The sequence below is a fragment of the Hyla sarda genome, chromosome 3 (genome assembly GCF_029499605.1).
Source record: "Hyla sarda isolate aHylSar1 chromosome 3, aHylSar1.hap1, whole genome shotgun sequence".
NCBI lineage: Eukaryota > Metazoa > Chordata > Amphibia > Anura > Hylidae > Hyla > Hyla sarda.
This window is the reverse complement of record NC_079191.1, coordinates 332,827,696-332,844,867: the sequence shown is the minus strand read 5'-3', so window position 1 is coordinate 332,844,867 and position 17,172 is coordinate 332,827,696. Positions and strand designations below refer to the sequence as shown.

The 17,172-nt window shown below is 41.7% G+C and overlaps 1 protein-coding gene across 2 annotated transcripts in view; it reads left to right on the top strand.

The window, feature by feature from the left end:
• LOC130360799 (sulfotransferase 6B1-like) overlaps positions 1 to 8,098 on the top strand; it is a 50,122-nt gene extending 42,024 nt beyond the window's left edge. For both annotated transcript variants that reach the window (XM_056563364.1, XM_056563363.1), the window contains 4 exons: positions 1,654 to 1,780; positions 4,273 to 4,367; positions 7,026 to 7,182; positions 7,920 to 8,098. In XM_056563364.1, the coding sequence (XP_056419339.1) occupies positions 1,654 to 1,780; positions 4,273 to 4,367; positions 7,026 to 7,182; positions 7,920 to 8,050 (510 nt within the window). In that variant the 3' untranslated portion in view covers positions 8,051 to 8,098. The remainder of the gene's footprint in view (positions 1 to 1,653; positions 1,781 to 4,272; positions 4,368 to 7,025; positions 7,183 to 7,919) is intronic.
• The last annotated feature ends 9,074 nt before the right edge of the window (positions 8,099 to 17,172 follow it).

Here is a 17,172-nt window from a genome sequence, read left to right as displayed (position 1 = left end):
TAGCCACTCCCCCGTATGTGCAATACAGACAAAGAATAACTCAGCCAGCACTTTAGTTAATACCAAACTATTATATGGACCTGGCCTATAGGTGCACGCTACTAGGCTAGATATACAGCAACAGAAGAATGCAGCAGCACACTGCCAGCACAAGGATATAGGTGAAACATGAATATGCAGTGCTGGCTGACTTATTCTTTGTCTGTATTGCACACATGGGGGAGTGGCTACCTCCATGTTGGCCTTGCACCCCACCCACCTCTATCAGGTGTGTATATAAGGTGTCTTGGATGTTCCAGATCCTGCCATGCTTACTGAACTGTTCACACAGACGCATATTCACAGTGTAGGGTCCGTCCCATGAGGCCACCTTATCGCGGTGGGACGGTCCAAGCTATTTCATAGTTTCACATTTGCATCTATTACACCATAGCTGTATAGCTCTCCATGTTTTAACTGCATATTCATGTTTCACCTATATCCTTGTGCTGGCAGTGTGCTGCTGCATTCTTCTGTTGCTGTATATTTAGCCTAGTAGCGTGCACCTGTAGGCCAGGTCCATATAATAGTTTGGTATCAACTAAAGTGCTGGCTGACTTATTCTTTGTCTATATATATTATATATATATATATATATATATATATATATATATATATATATATATATATTTATATATATATATATATTTATTTCCTGGAATACCCCTTTTAGTAAATGTAAAAAAAAAAATGTCTGGGCTTGCTGGGAGTTGTAGTTTCGCAACCGCTGGAGGCAACCTGGTTGGGAAACACTGCCATAGCAAACCTTCAGGAGCTGTCCAGCACTCCGGGGACTCACCTCTGGCCAGGTTAGGGTTAACAATCCTCCAGCGCGTCAGGCCCGATGCTGACATCACTATGGCACATGCGCAGATGATCCTCCGGAGCGAGGACCAACTGCGCATGCGCCCATCACGACATCCAGTTCGCCGAAAGCAGCCCAATCCGCATTCAGCTTAGAAGAAGCAGAAAGTAAGGAGGGTGCGCGCTGATGACGACAGAGGATTCCGTCGCGCGGGCACGTACGGAGTGAGGGGCAGGCCGGCCTCCAACACACCACCCTCCACGGTGACGTCCCGGTGGGAAGATGGCGGCGGAAGAAAAGAAAAAAAGTGGTCGAGGCTAGGCAGGAAGCAAATGAAGAAACCAGCTTCCGGGTCTGGAAAAAAGGTAAGTAAAACACCACATACAGAACCGTTAGCAACATGAAAAGAAGCCATAATAACATATAGCCACAGAACTAACTAACTGCCAAAAGTAGGTTAAGGCAGTGGAGAACCCCTTTAAGCATGGATTTCACTCCCTTACAAGTGATGAAATCTATGAAAATCTGCAGCAGAAATTGTCACAAATTTTTAAATGAACGTCCCAGGTCAGGTTCTGTATGGAACGATTGTGCAGCATATCACTTGGAAGATCTCATCCACGTGCTGTTCCATAACGTACCGCAGACTTTACGTGTGAAATCTGCAGTATCAGCATCAGCCATGTGTGAATTCACCTTTACTTTGACGACCCAGTGAACTATCTGCTGCCTGCATTCCTATGTCTTATGTCCAAAAACAAAAATCGTATTACATTTATTCATGTTTTCCTTACTGCTTTGCATTACAGATGCTGGTGTCCTTTCGGAATCCAAAAGATACGGCCGTGTCACTTTTTAACTTCTACAAGAACAACCCAGTGCTCCCCACCTACAACAGCTGGGATGATTTTTTCCCAGACTTCATGGCTGGAAAAGGTACTGTATTAGAAGTCAGTTTATTGAATAATTATTTAGACTGCTGTGTCATTTTTAAGCTAAAACAGATATTACACTATAAACTGTTCTGCACTACATATTTTATTATTGACCCTTGTTTTGTTACTTAATTGTTGACTACTACATTATCTCTGATGTTGTTCCCTTGGGTCCTGTTCGTGCTGCCACACTCATCAATATTATTCTCCTTCTCCTGGCACAGCTGGTGGTGTAATGTCTGTGTGTATAATCCTGTGGGACACTTGTTAGCAGTGCGTCCGTCCTGTGAAATAGGTGGTGGTGCTAGCTTGTATGAACAGCAGATGCTTCAGCATATAAAGATATACAGAGAATTGACAAGCGCACTCACCCCATCAGCAGCTGACAATAAAGCTAATGTGATTGAAGCTGCTGACTGGGTGAGTGCGCTTGTCAATTCTCTGTATATCTTTAGTCTTCAAACTTACTTTCAGTGCAGTTTAACAGTTCATTTGCATATTGCAATATTGTACTAAATCTCTGGAAAACAACATATAAGGGTAAGGAATACATTGATTTACTCAGGATCCCCCTCACTAAAGCCCATTTCACACTACATAATTACTCCGTTTTTGAAGTTCTGTCAGAAAATCGGCAGTAAAACGGCAGTTACAAAATCCTATTCGGCCGTTCGAAAATCCCATTATAGTCTATGGGATTTTTCTAATAGCCGTTTTAACCCGTTATTAATAACAGCCGTTATTTTGTGACGGAAGATTGTAACGGGAGTAATAGTTCATGAACTATTTCTCCCATTACTATCTTCTGTCACAAAATAACGACCGTTATTAATAACTGGCTATAAAGGGTTAAAACGGCTGTTAGAAAAATCCCATAGACTATCATGGGATTTTCTAACCGCTGTATAGGATTTTGTAACTGCCTTTTTACTGCAGATTTTCTGACGGAACTTCGAAAACGGAGTAATTATGTAGTGTGAAAGGGACCTAACCACCTGTATATTCAGGTTTGGGGGATTGATACATCTGTCAGTTTTCCTTCAAGCAGTATAGTCTGTGCCTTACACTCTGTATCCCGACCACCATACACTGCGCTTTGGTGACACACACACCTCGGTGGACCATCCCAAAGATGGTGCCATGCTCAGGGCTGTTGAGGCCAGACATGCTGTGCCCGTCCAGGCTGGGGATCTCCAGGGGTCAGCATGGTGTCCTCCAGGGGCTGCAGTCCTCAAGAAGCACAAAAGTCTGAGGAGGAGGATCAGATATTGCTGTGTGTCACTGCCAGCGGGGGCAGGAGGGCTAAAAGGAAGAGCGGGGAGCTGAGTCACGGAGGCTGGTACCCCGGCTGCCCCTCCATAAGTATGTTACTGAGTCTTCTAGCAGACGTTGCTCTTAAAGTGGCAAAGGGCCCATGATTGTACAGTACAATCATGTGCCCTCTGCCTATCTATGAGCATTGGCTACTGGTAGCAGATGTTCCAAGAGGACCAGCAACACAGGCTGGCAGATGTTTAAAAAAAATGAATCCATCTGACGTTGGAAGGCCCTTCGAAAAGAAAAGGTTCGAGGTCTGCAGCCCCTTAAGCTCATTGGGTTAATACAGCCCTGAGCATGAGTCTCCCATGAGTCCTTCTGTAGATTGTAGCCAATAGCTAAATAGATAAGAGAATTGACCCAAATCCAGAGTTTCTTAATTCAAGGGCAGGATGTGGTGACCAGCAAGTAGTCACACACAAATTTATCAAAAGCATCAAGTATCATTATTAAAAGCTATGAGAATAAAATGGTAACTCACTTAGATAATGCAAATTATTTTCAGCTCACCTCCCTTTGGTCTTGCATGGATCCAAGCTTGGCCACGCTTCATACGAATGAGTAAAGAAAAGTAGGTAGACGATCCAGCAATTCTGTACAAAATTGTAGACTTTATTCCAAACGATAAAACATATAGACCACCACTTCACCTAGTTTGCAAATCCCCCACAATGGACTCGTTTCGAACGCATGTGCGTTCTTGATCATTGCAACACCTGTGCACTGTGAAGTTGTGGAGATCAAGAACGTGCATGCTTTCGAAATGCGTCCATTGTGGGTGTGTTGCCGACTAGGTGAAGTGTTGTTTTACATGTTTTATCGTTTGGAATAAAGTCTACTATTTTATACGGAATTGCTGGATCGTCTACCTACTTTTCTTTACTAACTCACTTAGATGACAGGAATTAAAGATCATAGTATGATCATTCAAATGGTTAATATACAAAAGGAGTCAACTAACAAGACAGCACTAGAAAAAATTTTTCCCTTCTTGCCAATCCAGGCCTTAACTGACAAAAAAGCTAAGCTATCTTTCCCTGTAAAATCCCTTCACTCTCCCTAGACTAAACTATGCAAAGAAGAAGGCATTAACTTTTACCAAGTTTCCATGATTTGTTGGCTCACAAGTCTACATATTTCTATTAAGGGACCTTATACTTGGTTTTATCATTTTAGTTATCTGGGGATCATACTTTGATCATGCAGTTGTCTGGAACAAACATATTGATAAAGACACAGTTTTGTTGAAGACATTTGAAGATATGAAAGAAGTAAGTAAACTTTTACTCTGCTGAACAATTAATAATCATGAATTTGTCTCTATAGATTTATAACAACATACAAATTACTTACCCATTCCTCCTTGCTTGGTAATACCTACTTGAGTCATTGTTCCTATCTGTCCTTGATTCTGGGCATTTTATATCCTTTCACTTGCTAATTTGTATATAGTGCTCCTGTTATTGACTGGGATTATGTTACCTTGCCACTGTTTACAGACTGTACTTTATTGCTTCTCATGCTGCCACTCATTGCTTGGATAGTCTTGGCATTGTCATTATCACAATGGTTGTCAATGACCACAACCGTTTATCTCTTGGCATTAAGGATCAGCTATAGGCAAGGGCAACCTCCTGACTTCACTTGTCTGTTATTATGGCTGCAAGGTCACCGGACACCCCATAAATATCTCAATCTTGCTGTTTACTGCACTTTATAACACAATACATATTAGGTACCATTTTACTTTATTTTATCAGCAACAAATTAGTATAGTATGATGGGAAAATCTTTACTTATAAGCCACAGTCAGACAGCTCTGGTGCCAGCATATCCATCCCAGAACAATAGGGTCGGGTTTTAAAAATCCAACAAGCCCAACCATTTCTTCAGACATCATCTGTTGATTAAGAGCCAGGAGGCTGCCATACAACCTAGACAGTCAGCTGGAGCTCCCGAAGATAACAAGCTCGGCTGACTTTAGTCAAATGTATACATTTTTTTTAGAGGAGAATGAAAAACAGCAACTCTGGTATAATTTTTTTTTTTTCTATTTTTTCTATTGCTTTTTAGATATTTTTTATGGTATTTGAAGTGACCAAAAATGTGCAAATCTGGTTAGTGCACTATTATGACTTTTGGGGACCCTCTTTTGATTTTGCCTAGGGCCACACTAAGCCTAAAACTGGCCCTGGACTTACCAAAGGGACCTAATAAGGGGATCAAAATTATCAGCATTGTAACATGATGCCAGCTGTATTTTACATGTAAGCATCCATGCACACTGAATATTTACCATGCAGTGCTGCTATTCCTATAGTGCCATCTGTTACATCCCGTGTACAACAGAATAACCCTGAAATGTTAAAAGAGACCTCTATGTTGCATGTGTCACACAAATAATAAAAACGTAACTTTTAATGTGAACAATTTAGTATAAAGTGAGGAACAAAAAGTATTTAAAAACACAGCTCCACTGTAGTCATAGGTATCTTGTAAATGTGCCTCAAGGTCATGGATGGGACTACACAATTTGGTCTCAAGGCTCAGATTTATATGTCCAATTCATCTGTTACATCCCAGCTCAGCTGCATCCATATGTTTTAGTACTGAAGCTGGGTCATGAGACCAGCATTAAGGCCACAAAAAAGATTAATGTGTCTCAGATAGTGGCCATGCACCTCCCCTGAAAACTTAAAAGGGGTTCTCCAGTGCTTACATATCTTATCCCCTATCCTTTAGTCCTGCCGCTGGGGACGCCCGTAATCATGCACACGGCACCCCGTTTGTAATCAGTCCCCGAAGCGTCGGGTCTGCTTACAGGCGACCATCGGACCGCCCCCGTGTGAGGTCACGCTCTGCCCCTCAATGCAAGCCTACGGGAGGGGACGTGATAGCTATCACGTCCCCTCCCATAGACTTGCATTGAGGGGCAGAGCGTGACATCACACGGGGGCAGAGGCGTGACGTCACACGCCGCCGGCCCAGTGGTCGCCCGTAATCAGACCCGGAGTGAACACTCTCCGGGGACTGATTACAAACGGGGTGCTGCGTGCATGATCACGGGCGTCCCCAGCGGCGGCACCCCCGCGATCAGGCATCTTATCCCCTATCCTTTGAATAGGGGATAAGATGTGTAAGCACCAGAGAACCCCTTTAAAATAATTACAAGTTTTCCAATTGCCAGGAAAAGTCCGCTATGGTACTCAGAGGTCTCCTAGGACTGAATCTATTAAACCTCAGAATGCCATGCTGCATATTAATTCCAGGCGATTAAGACAATCAAAACAATTTTTTTTTCGAGTTTAACAAATCCTGGGCCACTTTGGGGGATATGGAAACATTTAGTGTAGATATACACTATCAGGTATAAGTGCTAAGAAGTCACCATAAGATTTAGAGAATATAAGTTTTTAGAGAATATAATCAAACTGTACCTTTCCTGGACACAATGTTTGTTGGCAAACTTATAAAATTGCCTTTTTTATTTCTCAGCCAAGAGTCAAGGAGGCTCAGCCAAGCTGCTCAAGTGCCACAGCCTGGCATGCTTCCTCACATTCCCTCACATCCCAGCTGCTGCTTGACTGATATATAGGGCCCAATATGTCAATCAAAAAAGGAGGGCTGGAAAAGGAGGCTGACACTGGACTGAAAAATTAAAAGGCAATTTTAGTTTTCCAACCATAATTACCTCCAGGACAAGTTTACTTTAATACCCTAACAGATAGCCAATGGTATCTGCAGCTTCTAGCCACAAATTTAGTGGACAGATTCCCTTTAATTTATTCAGAATGATTCTTCATCTTTGCACATATTGACAATGGATGAATAGATTTACTAGGTTCACAGCTGAGGAGTTGTCTCCCAAAATTAATGAAGAACAGAAAAACACTGGTTTATTTCTAGTGGTGACTCAGATCTCTTCATAGGACTTGAAAGGATCAGTTGAGAAGATCTGTAAATTCTTTGGAATTTCTATTACTGAAGAGCAAGTGAAGCAAATCGCTGAAAAAGGAACATTTAAGTCTATGAAAGAGAATTCCGAGAAAACTCATGGTTCTTTAGGACAGGTTGTTTTTAGAAAAGGTAAGAATTACAACCACTATTTGTATCCCATAACAAGACTTGAATTGCATTTAGCAATCATTGTTACATTGTCAAACACCAAAGAGACATAGTTTGGTAATATTAATGTTCTGATATATCAAATAGGTAACATAAAAGATATGCTTTGTTATTGTTACATAATAGTACATACAATAGTACACCATGATCAGTGTAAGATCTAGGCCTCATGCACATGATTTAAGAGCATCATATATTTTTTTTTAAATCTTCTAAATAAAAATGAACATATGGAGGTACAATATGGGCTTTCCACAACAACGTGGAGGTTAAACTGAGGTAGAATGGGCCTCATTAAAGGGGTTATCCAGGAAAAATTTATATATCAACTGGCTCCAGAAAGTTAAACAAATTTGTAAATTACTTCTATTAAAAAATCTTAATCCTTTCAGTACTTATGAGCTGCTGAAGTTGAGTTGTTCTTTTCTGTCTAAGTGCTCTCTGATGACACCTGTCTCGGGAACTGTCCAGAGTAGAAGCAAACCCCCATAACAAACCTCTTCTACTCTGTGCAGTTCCTGAGACAAGCAGAGATGTCAGCAGAGAGATTACTGTTGTCAGACAGAAAACAACAACTCAACTTCAGAAGCTGATAATTAGCAGCTCCTAGCTGAGCAAAGGTCAGCTCAGCTAGGAACAGGGACCCCCGTCAGTATAGCCCAGTATATTTCAATGTTCATCTGTTTAATTTTTTTTAGGGGACGTTGGAGACTGGAAAAACTACTTCTCAGAAGCTCAAAGCCAAGAAGTAGATGCAAAATTTGAAGAGTGTTTAGGAGGAACCAAGCTTGGAGAATTACTGAAGTATAATGTCCACTGTACATGGTGAAACTGTATTGTAATGCAGTAAATGTTTTCTATTTGGGTCATTTGTACTTTTATCAATCATGTTATCCCCTTAAGGACTCAGGGTTTTTCCGTTTTTGCACTTTCGTTTTTCCTCCTTACCTTTTAAAAATCATAACCCTTTCAATTTTCCACCTAAAAATCAATTTTATGGCTTTTTTTGGCGTCGCCAATTCTACTTTGCAGTGACATTAGTCATTTTACCCAAAAATGCACGGCAAAACGGAAAAAATAATCATTGTGCGACAAAATCGAAAAAAAGCCATTTTGTAACTTTTGGGGGCTTCCGTTTCTACGCAGTGCATATTTCGGTAAAAATTACACCTTATAATTATTCTGTAGGTCCATACGGTAAAAATGATACCCTACTTATATAGGTTTGATTTTGTTGCACTTCTGGAAAAAATCATAACTACATGCAGGAAAATGTATACGTTTAAAAATGTCATCTTCTGACCCCTATAACTTTTTTATTTTTCCACGTACAGGGCGGTATGAGGACTCATATTTTGCGCCGTGATCTGAAGTTTTTATCGATTTTATGATTTTTGTTTTGATCGGACTTTTTGATCACTTTTTATTCATTTTTTAAAGGTACAAAAAGTGACCAAAATACGCTTTTTTGGACTTTGGATTTTTTTGCGCGTACGCCATTGACCGTACGGTTTAATTAATGATATATTTTTATAGTTCGGACATTTACGCACGCGGCGATACCACATATGTTTATTTATTTATTTATTTTTTTACACTGTTTTATTTTTTTATGGGAAAAGGGGGGTGATTCAAACTTTTATTAGGGAAGGGGTTAAATGACCTTTAACATTTTTTTTGCAGTGTTATAGGTCCCATAGGGACCTATAACACTGCACACACTGATCTTTTATACAGATCACAGGCGTGTATTAACACGCCTGTGATCAGTGTTATCGGCACTTGACTGCTCCTGCCTGGATCTCAGGCACGTAGCAGTCATTCGCCGATCGGACACCGAGGAGGCAGGTAAGGGCCCTCCCGGTGTCCGGTCAGCTGTTCGGGATGCCGCGATTTCACCGCGGCGGTCCCAAACAGCCCGACTGAGCAGCCGGGTCACTTTCACTTTAGAAGCGGCGGTCCGCTTTGACCGCCGCTTCTAAAGGGTTAATACCGCACATCGCCGCGATCGGCGATGTGTGGTATTAGCCGCGGGTCCGGCCGTTGATGAGCGCCGGGACCGACGCGATATGATGCGGGATCGCGGCACGATCCCGCTTCATATCACGGGAGCCGGCGCAGGAAGTAAATATACGTCCTGCGTCGTTAAGGGGTTAAAAAATCATAACCCTTTCAATTTTTCACCTAAAAATCCATATGATGGCTTATTTTTTGCGCCACCAATTCTACTTTGTAACGATGTCAGTCATTTTACCCAAAAATCAACGGCAAAATGGAAAAAAAAACATTGTGAGACAAAATTTTAAAAAAAAACGCCATTTTGTAACTTTTGGGGGCTTCCGCTTCTACACAGTACATTTTTCAGTAGAAATAACACCTTATCTTTATTCTGTAGGTCCATACGATTAAAATTATGCCCTACTTATATAGGTTGGATTTTGTCGTACTTCTGGAAAAAATCAAAACTACATGCAGGAAAATGTATACGTTTAAAATTGTCATCTTCTGACCCCTATAACTTTTTTATTTTTCTGCATATGGGGCGGCATGGGGGCTCATTTTTGTGTCGTGATCTTGCATTGAGAGGACTTATTGGTTGCTTTTTATTCATTTTTTCATGATATAAAAAGTGACCAAAAATGCACTATTTTGGACTTTGAAATTTTTTTGCGCGTACGCCATTGACCGAGCGGTTTAATTAATGATATATTTTTATAATTCGGACATTTCCGCATGCGGCGATACCATATATGTTTATTTTTATTTACACTTTTTTTTATAGGAAAAGGGGGGTGATTCAAACTTTTATTAGGGGAGGGGTTAAATGATCTTTATTCACTTTTTTTGCAGTGTTATAGGTCCCATAGGGGGCTATAACACTGCACACACTGATCTTTTACATTGATCATTGGGTTTCTCATAAGAAACCAGTGATCGATGATTCTGCCGCTTGACTGCTCATGCCTGGATCTCAGGCACTGAGCAGTTATTCGGCAATTGGATAGCGTGGAGGCAGGTAGGGATCCTCCAGCTGTCATGTAAGCTGTTCGGGATGCCGCGATTTAGCCGCGGCGATCCCGAACAGCTCCCTGAGCTAACCGGCATGGTTTCACTTTCATTTTAGACGCGGCGTTCAACTTTGAATGCCGCGTCTAAAGGGTTAATAGCGCGCAGCACCACGATCAATTAGCCACGGGTTCCGGCCGTTGTTAGAGGCCAGGCCCGACCCGCTATCGGGAGCGCACTCAGGACGTACAGGTACGCCCTGGGTCCTTAACAGGTTATCCAGTGTGGGGTTTATGGTAAAACCTAAAAGTGTACCTATCCTTTAAAAACACTTTTGACATATTACAGAGGCATGTCAAAAGCTTGACTGAACCCTCACCAATCAGTAGAACAAGCAGGACATACACGTGGCAGCAAGAATTACTCACCAGCTCTCAGTGATTTTTGTCATGTTGCCTCATAGATAGCACTGAACAGCATGCCAAAGATCACAGAGAGCAGGGGAGTAATGGACTTTTCACATGGGTTTTGTTACATAAAATAAACTGCTGCCTGCCAAACTGCTAAAGGTTTATTTAAGTGCTAAAGGAGTACTTCAGTGGGAAAAAAAATGTTTTTCAAACCAACTGGTGCCAGAGATTTATACAGATTTGTAATTTGTTTCTATTTAAAAATCTTAATTTGTCCAATACTTATCAGCTGCTGTATGCTCCAGAGGAAGTTGAGTAGTTCTATCCAGTCTGACCACAGTGCTCCCTGCTGCCACCTCTGTCAGTGTCAGGAACTGTCCAGAGCAGGAACAAATCCCCATAGCAAACCTCTTCTGCTCTGGAAAGTTCCTGACACTGACAGAGGTGTCAGCAGAGAGCAGTGTGGGCAGACTGTAAATAACTACACAAATTCCTCTGGAGCATACAGCAGCTGATAAGTATTGGACGAATTAAGATTTTAAAATAGAAGTAATTTACCAATCTGTTTAACTTTCTGACACCAGTTGATTTGAAAACATTTGTTTTCCACTGGAGTAGCCCTTTAATGTCTATGGGATTTTGTTTGTTGAACTGGATTTTACTTACAAAAATGATGTGGCCATAACAAGCTACTTTAAATCCATGCCCACCATGCACATGTTTCGGCAACAAGTGGCCAGCCGCACCATGTGGCTCTGCCCGGATCATTTAAAGTGAGACCCTTTTGACTAGTGATTTGTAGGCAGTTTGGTCCCTCATTATCGTGGACCTGTCAGCAGGAAAACAGGGTATAAATAAGCCCATGACTGGATAAGGCTAAACATTGGGTTTCCATTCATACCTTGGTAACACGCATAGTTCTTTCTAGCACCGAGATATACAGTAAGCATTTTTCGCTAAAATGCCAAGAGGCTGAAGTCCCAGGGAGCTTTCCTTAGCATGGCAAGTGCCCAGGTAAGTCCAGTCCATGTCTGCTTTATCTAGTGGTATATGGAAAGTCGGACATAAGTGAGCCAGTGGGTGATAATCAAAGGACATGGACTGGACTTACCTGGACTTTTGCCATGCTAGAGAAAACCCCCTGGGCTTTTAAAGAGGTACTCTGCCGAAAAACATCTAATCCCTATTCAAAGGGGATCTTGGCGGCTAAAATGGGAGAATATGCTGCCAGGTAGCTCAGTGGAGCTGTTCGGGACCGCTGCCGTGAAATCGCTGTGTCCCGAACAGCGGGAGGCTCCCCACCTGGCTCCATGCTGTCCATGTTTTATGGGGTGTTAACAGCCTGTCCACGCCTTCCTGCTGTGAACTATGTAAGCTTAGTCTGACTTGTGCTTCTTGCCTGTGATCTTGGTTTCTGTCTTGTTTCTGGCTTTCTATCTGACTATTCTCTGCATATTGATTTTGTATTTCGCTGCTATCTCGGTTTTGACCCGGCTTGATAGACCACTCTTTATTTGTTAATCAAAAAGAAAGTGTAGACGTATATCCATTATCCATATGGTTAGATTAAAAGTAAACCTGTACTCCTGGACTTGTTTTGTGTTAAGTTTCAACGTGCCAGCTATTATCCATCCAGGTATAAACTTCAATTCAGATTAAATGCGTTTCCCACTGCCCGTTTATCAGGAATCCATTTTGCAGTGTTATGATGCTTCAAAGTTTCTTAATGCTGTTTGCGGCATGGTATGTATGGCTCTGATGGCGGCCGTAATAAAATAGTGCACTATGACACCTTGTTAACTATTGAATGTACTGTGGTTCACTAATAATTAGAAATGTGGAAATACAAAGAGTCATTATAGCACTATGCATCTGAATTGATTTATCTGCATGATCATGTAAAGTTAACCCCTTCATTACCCAGCCCATTTTCACCTTCAGGACCTGGGCATTTTTTGAAAATCTGACCACTGTCACTTTAAACATTAATAACTCTGGAATGCTTTTACTTATTCTGATTCCGAGATTGTTTTTTCGTGACATATTCTACTTTATGTTATTGGTAAAATTTCACTGATATTCGCATCCTTTCTTGGTAAAAAATCTAAAAATGTCATGAAAATTTTGAAAATTTAGCATTTTTCTAACTTTGAAACTCTCTGCTTGAAAGGAAAATGGATATTCAAAATAAATTACATATTGATTCACATATACAATATGTCTACTTTATGTTTGCATAAAAAAATTGACAAGTTTTTACTTTTGGAGGACATCAGAGGGCTTCAAAGTTCCGCAGCAATTTTCCAATTTTTCTCAAGATTTTCAAAATTGTACTTTTTCAGGGCCCAGTTCAGCTTGGAAGTGGATTTTAAGGGTCTTCATATTAGAAATTCCCCATAAATGACCCCATTATAAAAATTGCACCCACCAAAGTATTCAAAATGACATTCAGTAAGTGTTTTAACCCTTTAGGTGTTTCACAGGAATAGCAGCAAAATGAAGGAGAAAATTCTAAATCTTAATTTTTTACACTCGCATGTTCTTGTAGACCCAATTTTTGAATTTTTACAAGGGGTAAAAGGAGAGAAATCACCCTAAAATTTGTAACCCAATTTCTCTCGAGTAAGGAAATACCTCATATGCGTATGTTAAGTGTTCGGCGGGCGCAGTAGAGGGCTCAGAAGGGAAGGAGCGACAATGGGATTTTGGAGAGTGAGTTTTTCTGAAAGGGTTTTTGGGGGGCATGTCCCATTTAGGAAGCCCCTATGGTGCCAGAACAGTGGACCCCCCCACATGTGACCCCATTTTGGAAACTACACCCCTCATGGAATTTAATAAGGGGTGCAGTGAGCATTTACACCCCACTGGCGTTTGACAGATATTTGAAACAGTGGACTGTGCAAATGAAAAATTTTATTTTTCATTTTCACAGACCACTGTTCTAAAAATCTGTCATACACCAGTGGGGTGTAAATGCTCACTGTACCCCTTATTAAATTCCGTGAGGGGTGTAGTTTCCAAAATGGGGTCACATATGGATATTTATTGTTTTGCGTTTGTCAGAACTGCTGTAGCAATCAGCCACCCCTGTGCAAATCACCTCAAATGTACATGGTGCACTCTCCCTTCTGGGCCTTGTTGTGCGCCCCCAGAGCACTTTGCGCCCCCATATGGGGTATCTCCGTACTCGGGAGAAATTGCATTACAAATTTAAAGGGTCTTTTTTCCCTTTTACCTCTTGTGAAAATGAAAAGTATAGGGCAACACCAGCATGTCAGTGTAAAAAATTTATTTTTTTACACTAACATGCTGGTGTAGACCCCAACTTCACCTTTTCATAAGGGGTTAAAGAAGAAAAAGCCCCCCAAAATGTGTAAGGCAATTTCTCCCGATTACGGCGATACCCCATATGTGACCCTAAACTGTTGCTCTGAAATATGACAGGGCTCCAAAGTGAGAGAGCGCCATGCGCATTTGAGGCCTAAATTAAGGATTTGCATAGGGGTGGACATAGGGTTATTCTATGCCAGTGATTCCCAAACAGGGTGCCTCCAGCTGTTGCAAAACTCCCAGCATGCCTGGACAGTCAATGGCTGTCCGGCAATACTGGGAGTTATTATTTTGCAACAGCTGGAGGCTCCGTTTTGGAAACAGTAGCGTACCAGACGTTTTTCATTTTTTGGGGGGAGGAGGGCTGTGTAGGGGTATGTGTATGTGTAGTGTTTTTTACTTTTTATTTTTGGTTAGTGTTAGTGTAGTGTAGTGTTTTTAGGGTACAGTCACATGGGCAGAGGTTCACAGCAAGTTTGCCGCTGGGAGTTTGAGCTGCAGCGCAAAATTTGCGCCATCTCAAACTTGCAGCACTCACTGTAAACCTCCGCCCATGTGAGTGTACCCTGTACATTCACATTGGGGGAGGGGGCAAACATCCAGCTGTTGCAAACTCCAAGCATGCCCTTTGGCTGTCCGTGCATGCTGGGAGTTGTAGTTTTGCAACAGCTGGAGGCACACTGGTTTGGAAACACTAAGTTAAGTAATAAACTTTCAAGTGTTTTGCAACCAAACTTAGTGTTTCCAAACCAGTGTGCCTCCAGCTGTTGCAAAACTACAACTCCCAGCATGCATGGTCTGTCAGTGCATGCTGGGAGTTATAGTTTTGCAACAATTGCAACAGCTGGAGGCACTGAGGTAGGAAACGGACAATGCTTCCCAACTAGCGTGCCTCCAGTTGTTGCAAAACTACAACTCCCAGGATGCCCAGACTGCCCAGGAATGCTGGAAGTTGTAGTTCGGCAATATCTGAAGGATCAGATGTTGCCGAACTACAACTTCCAGCATGCTTGGGAAGTCTGGGCATGCTGGGAGTTGTAGTTTTGCAACATATGGAGGTCCACAGTTTGGAGACCACTGTATAATGGTCTCCAATCTGTGCTCTTCCAGATGTTAGAGAACTACAACTCCCAGCATGCCTGGACAGACTGAGCATGCTGAGATTTGTAGTTTTGCAACATCTGGAAGAGCACAGATTGGAGACCATTATACAGTGGTCTCCAAACTGTGGACCTCCAGATGTTGCAAAACTACAACTCCTAGCATGACCAGAAAGCCAAAGGCTGTCTGGGCATGCTGGGAGTTGCAGTTTTGAAACTCCCAGAGGCAGCAGTGAGATCGCTTTACGGCGATCTCACTGCTGCCAATGAAGATGCCGCCCTGCTGCCGGAAACTCACCGCCTAGCTAGCGGGCACGCTCCACAGTGTGAACAGGATACTAGTCTAGGAGGAAACAAACATCAAAGATACAAGAAACACAAGTACAGACACAAGACTAACTCACTCCTAGATAGACAGATTAGCTCAAGGCTCAGAACAGGATTCTGGCCTGGGAGATCCAGGATCAAAAATGGGTCAAAACAGGACTGACAAAACATACAGTGTGAATATAGTCTCAGGGAAAACAAAGCATATGCAGAACAAACAATACAAGAATGCTAAAACCCGACAAAGGTACTAAAACAACGCAGGCAAAAATCAGACAGGACAGATAACCACGGTGAAAACTCAGGATACATGTGCTTAGACAGACAGTGAACATAATGCAAACATTGTCAGAGTAACAATATTTACAAACACCTGAAGAGGCTTTATATATCCTCCCAGTGCTGAAGGGCTGGAAGGTTAACTCTTCCCAAACCAGGGAGAATTAACACAGAAACTGTTCAGACAAAAACATAATGTCTGAAGAGAACCCAAAGCAGAAAAATGCAAAATACAGATAAATGGACATTACACCCAAAAACCTACTATTTCACCTCCTAGATCTATCTTCTAAATCCTGAAGCTTATGTTTAACCTCTTAACACCCAATAGCGTATATCCTCGCCGCTAATAGCCAGCATGCGGCGATCGCTGTGGTCGGCAATTAACCAATTGAATTGTCACTGTCAAAGCTGACAACGGTGTTCTAAAGGGACATTTAAAAGGTCCCTGGTGGTATAGTGGGGTGTCTGGCCCCTTCGCGATGCCGGAGGGTGGATGGGGTGATCCACACCATTATACCACCAGAGAACTATTAAATCCACTGTTGAGGTAACCAGATCACACAGATCAATGGAGTTCTATGGAACTGCATTGATCTGTATGAGGAATCTAATGATTCCTCCTAAAAGTCTCCTAAGGAAACCAACAATTTATATATATTAGAGATGAGCGAATTTACAGTAAATTCGATTCGTCACGAACTTCTCGGCTCGGCAGTTGATGACTTATCCTGCATAAATGAGTTCAGCTTTCAGGTGCTCTGGTGGGCTGGAAAAGGTGGATACAGTCCTAGGAAAGAGTCTCCTAGGACTGTATCCACCTTTTCCAGCCCACGGGAGCACCTGAAAGCTGAACTCATTTATGCAGGATAAGCCATCAACTGCCGAGCCGAGAAGTTTGTGACGAATCGCATGTACTGTAAATTCGCTCATCTCTAATATAATGTGTGTGTGTGTGTGTGTGTGTTTAACCCGCATACATTAACCCCTTCCATATCAAAAGTTTTAATCACCCCCCTTCTTCCATTTTCTATATATATATATATATATATATATATATATATATATATATATATATAAAAAAAAAAATTATATATATACACACACACATATACACACACATATACACAGTCATGGCCGTAAATGTTGGCACCCCTGAAATTTTTCAAGAACATGAAGTATGTCTCACAGAAAAGGATTGCAGTAACACATGTTTTGCTATACACATGTTTTTTCCCCTTTGTGTGCTTTGGAACTAAACCAAAAAAGGGAGGAAAAAAAAAGCACATTGGACATAATGTCACATTGGACAAAATTATTGGCACCCTTAACTTAATATTTGGTTGCACACCCTTTGAAAAAATAACTGAAATCAGTCGCTTCCTATAACCATCAATAAGCTTCTTACACCTCTCAGCCGAAATGTTAGACCACTCTACCTTTGCTAACTGCTCCAGGTCTCTCTTATTGGAAGGGCGTCTTGTCCCAACAGCAATTTT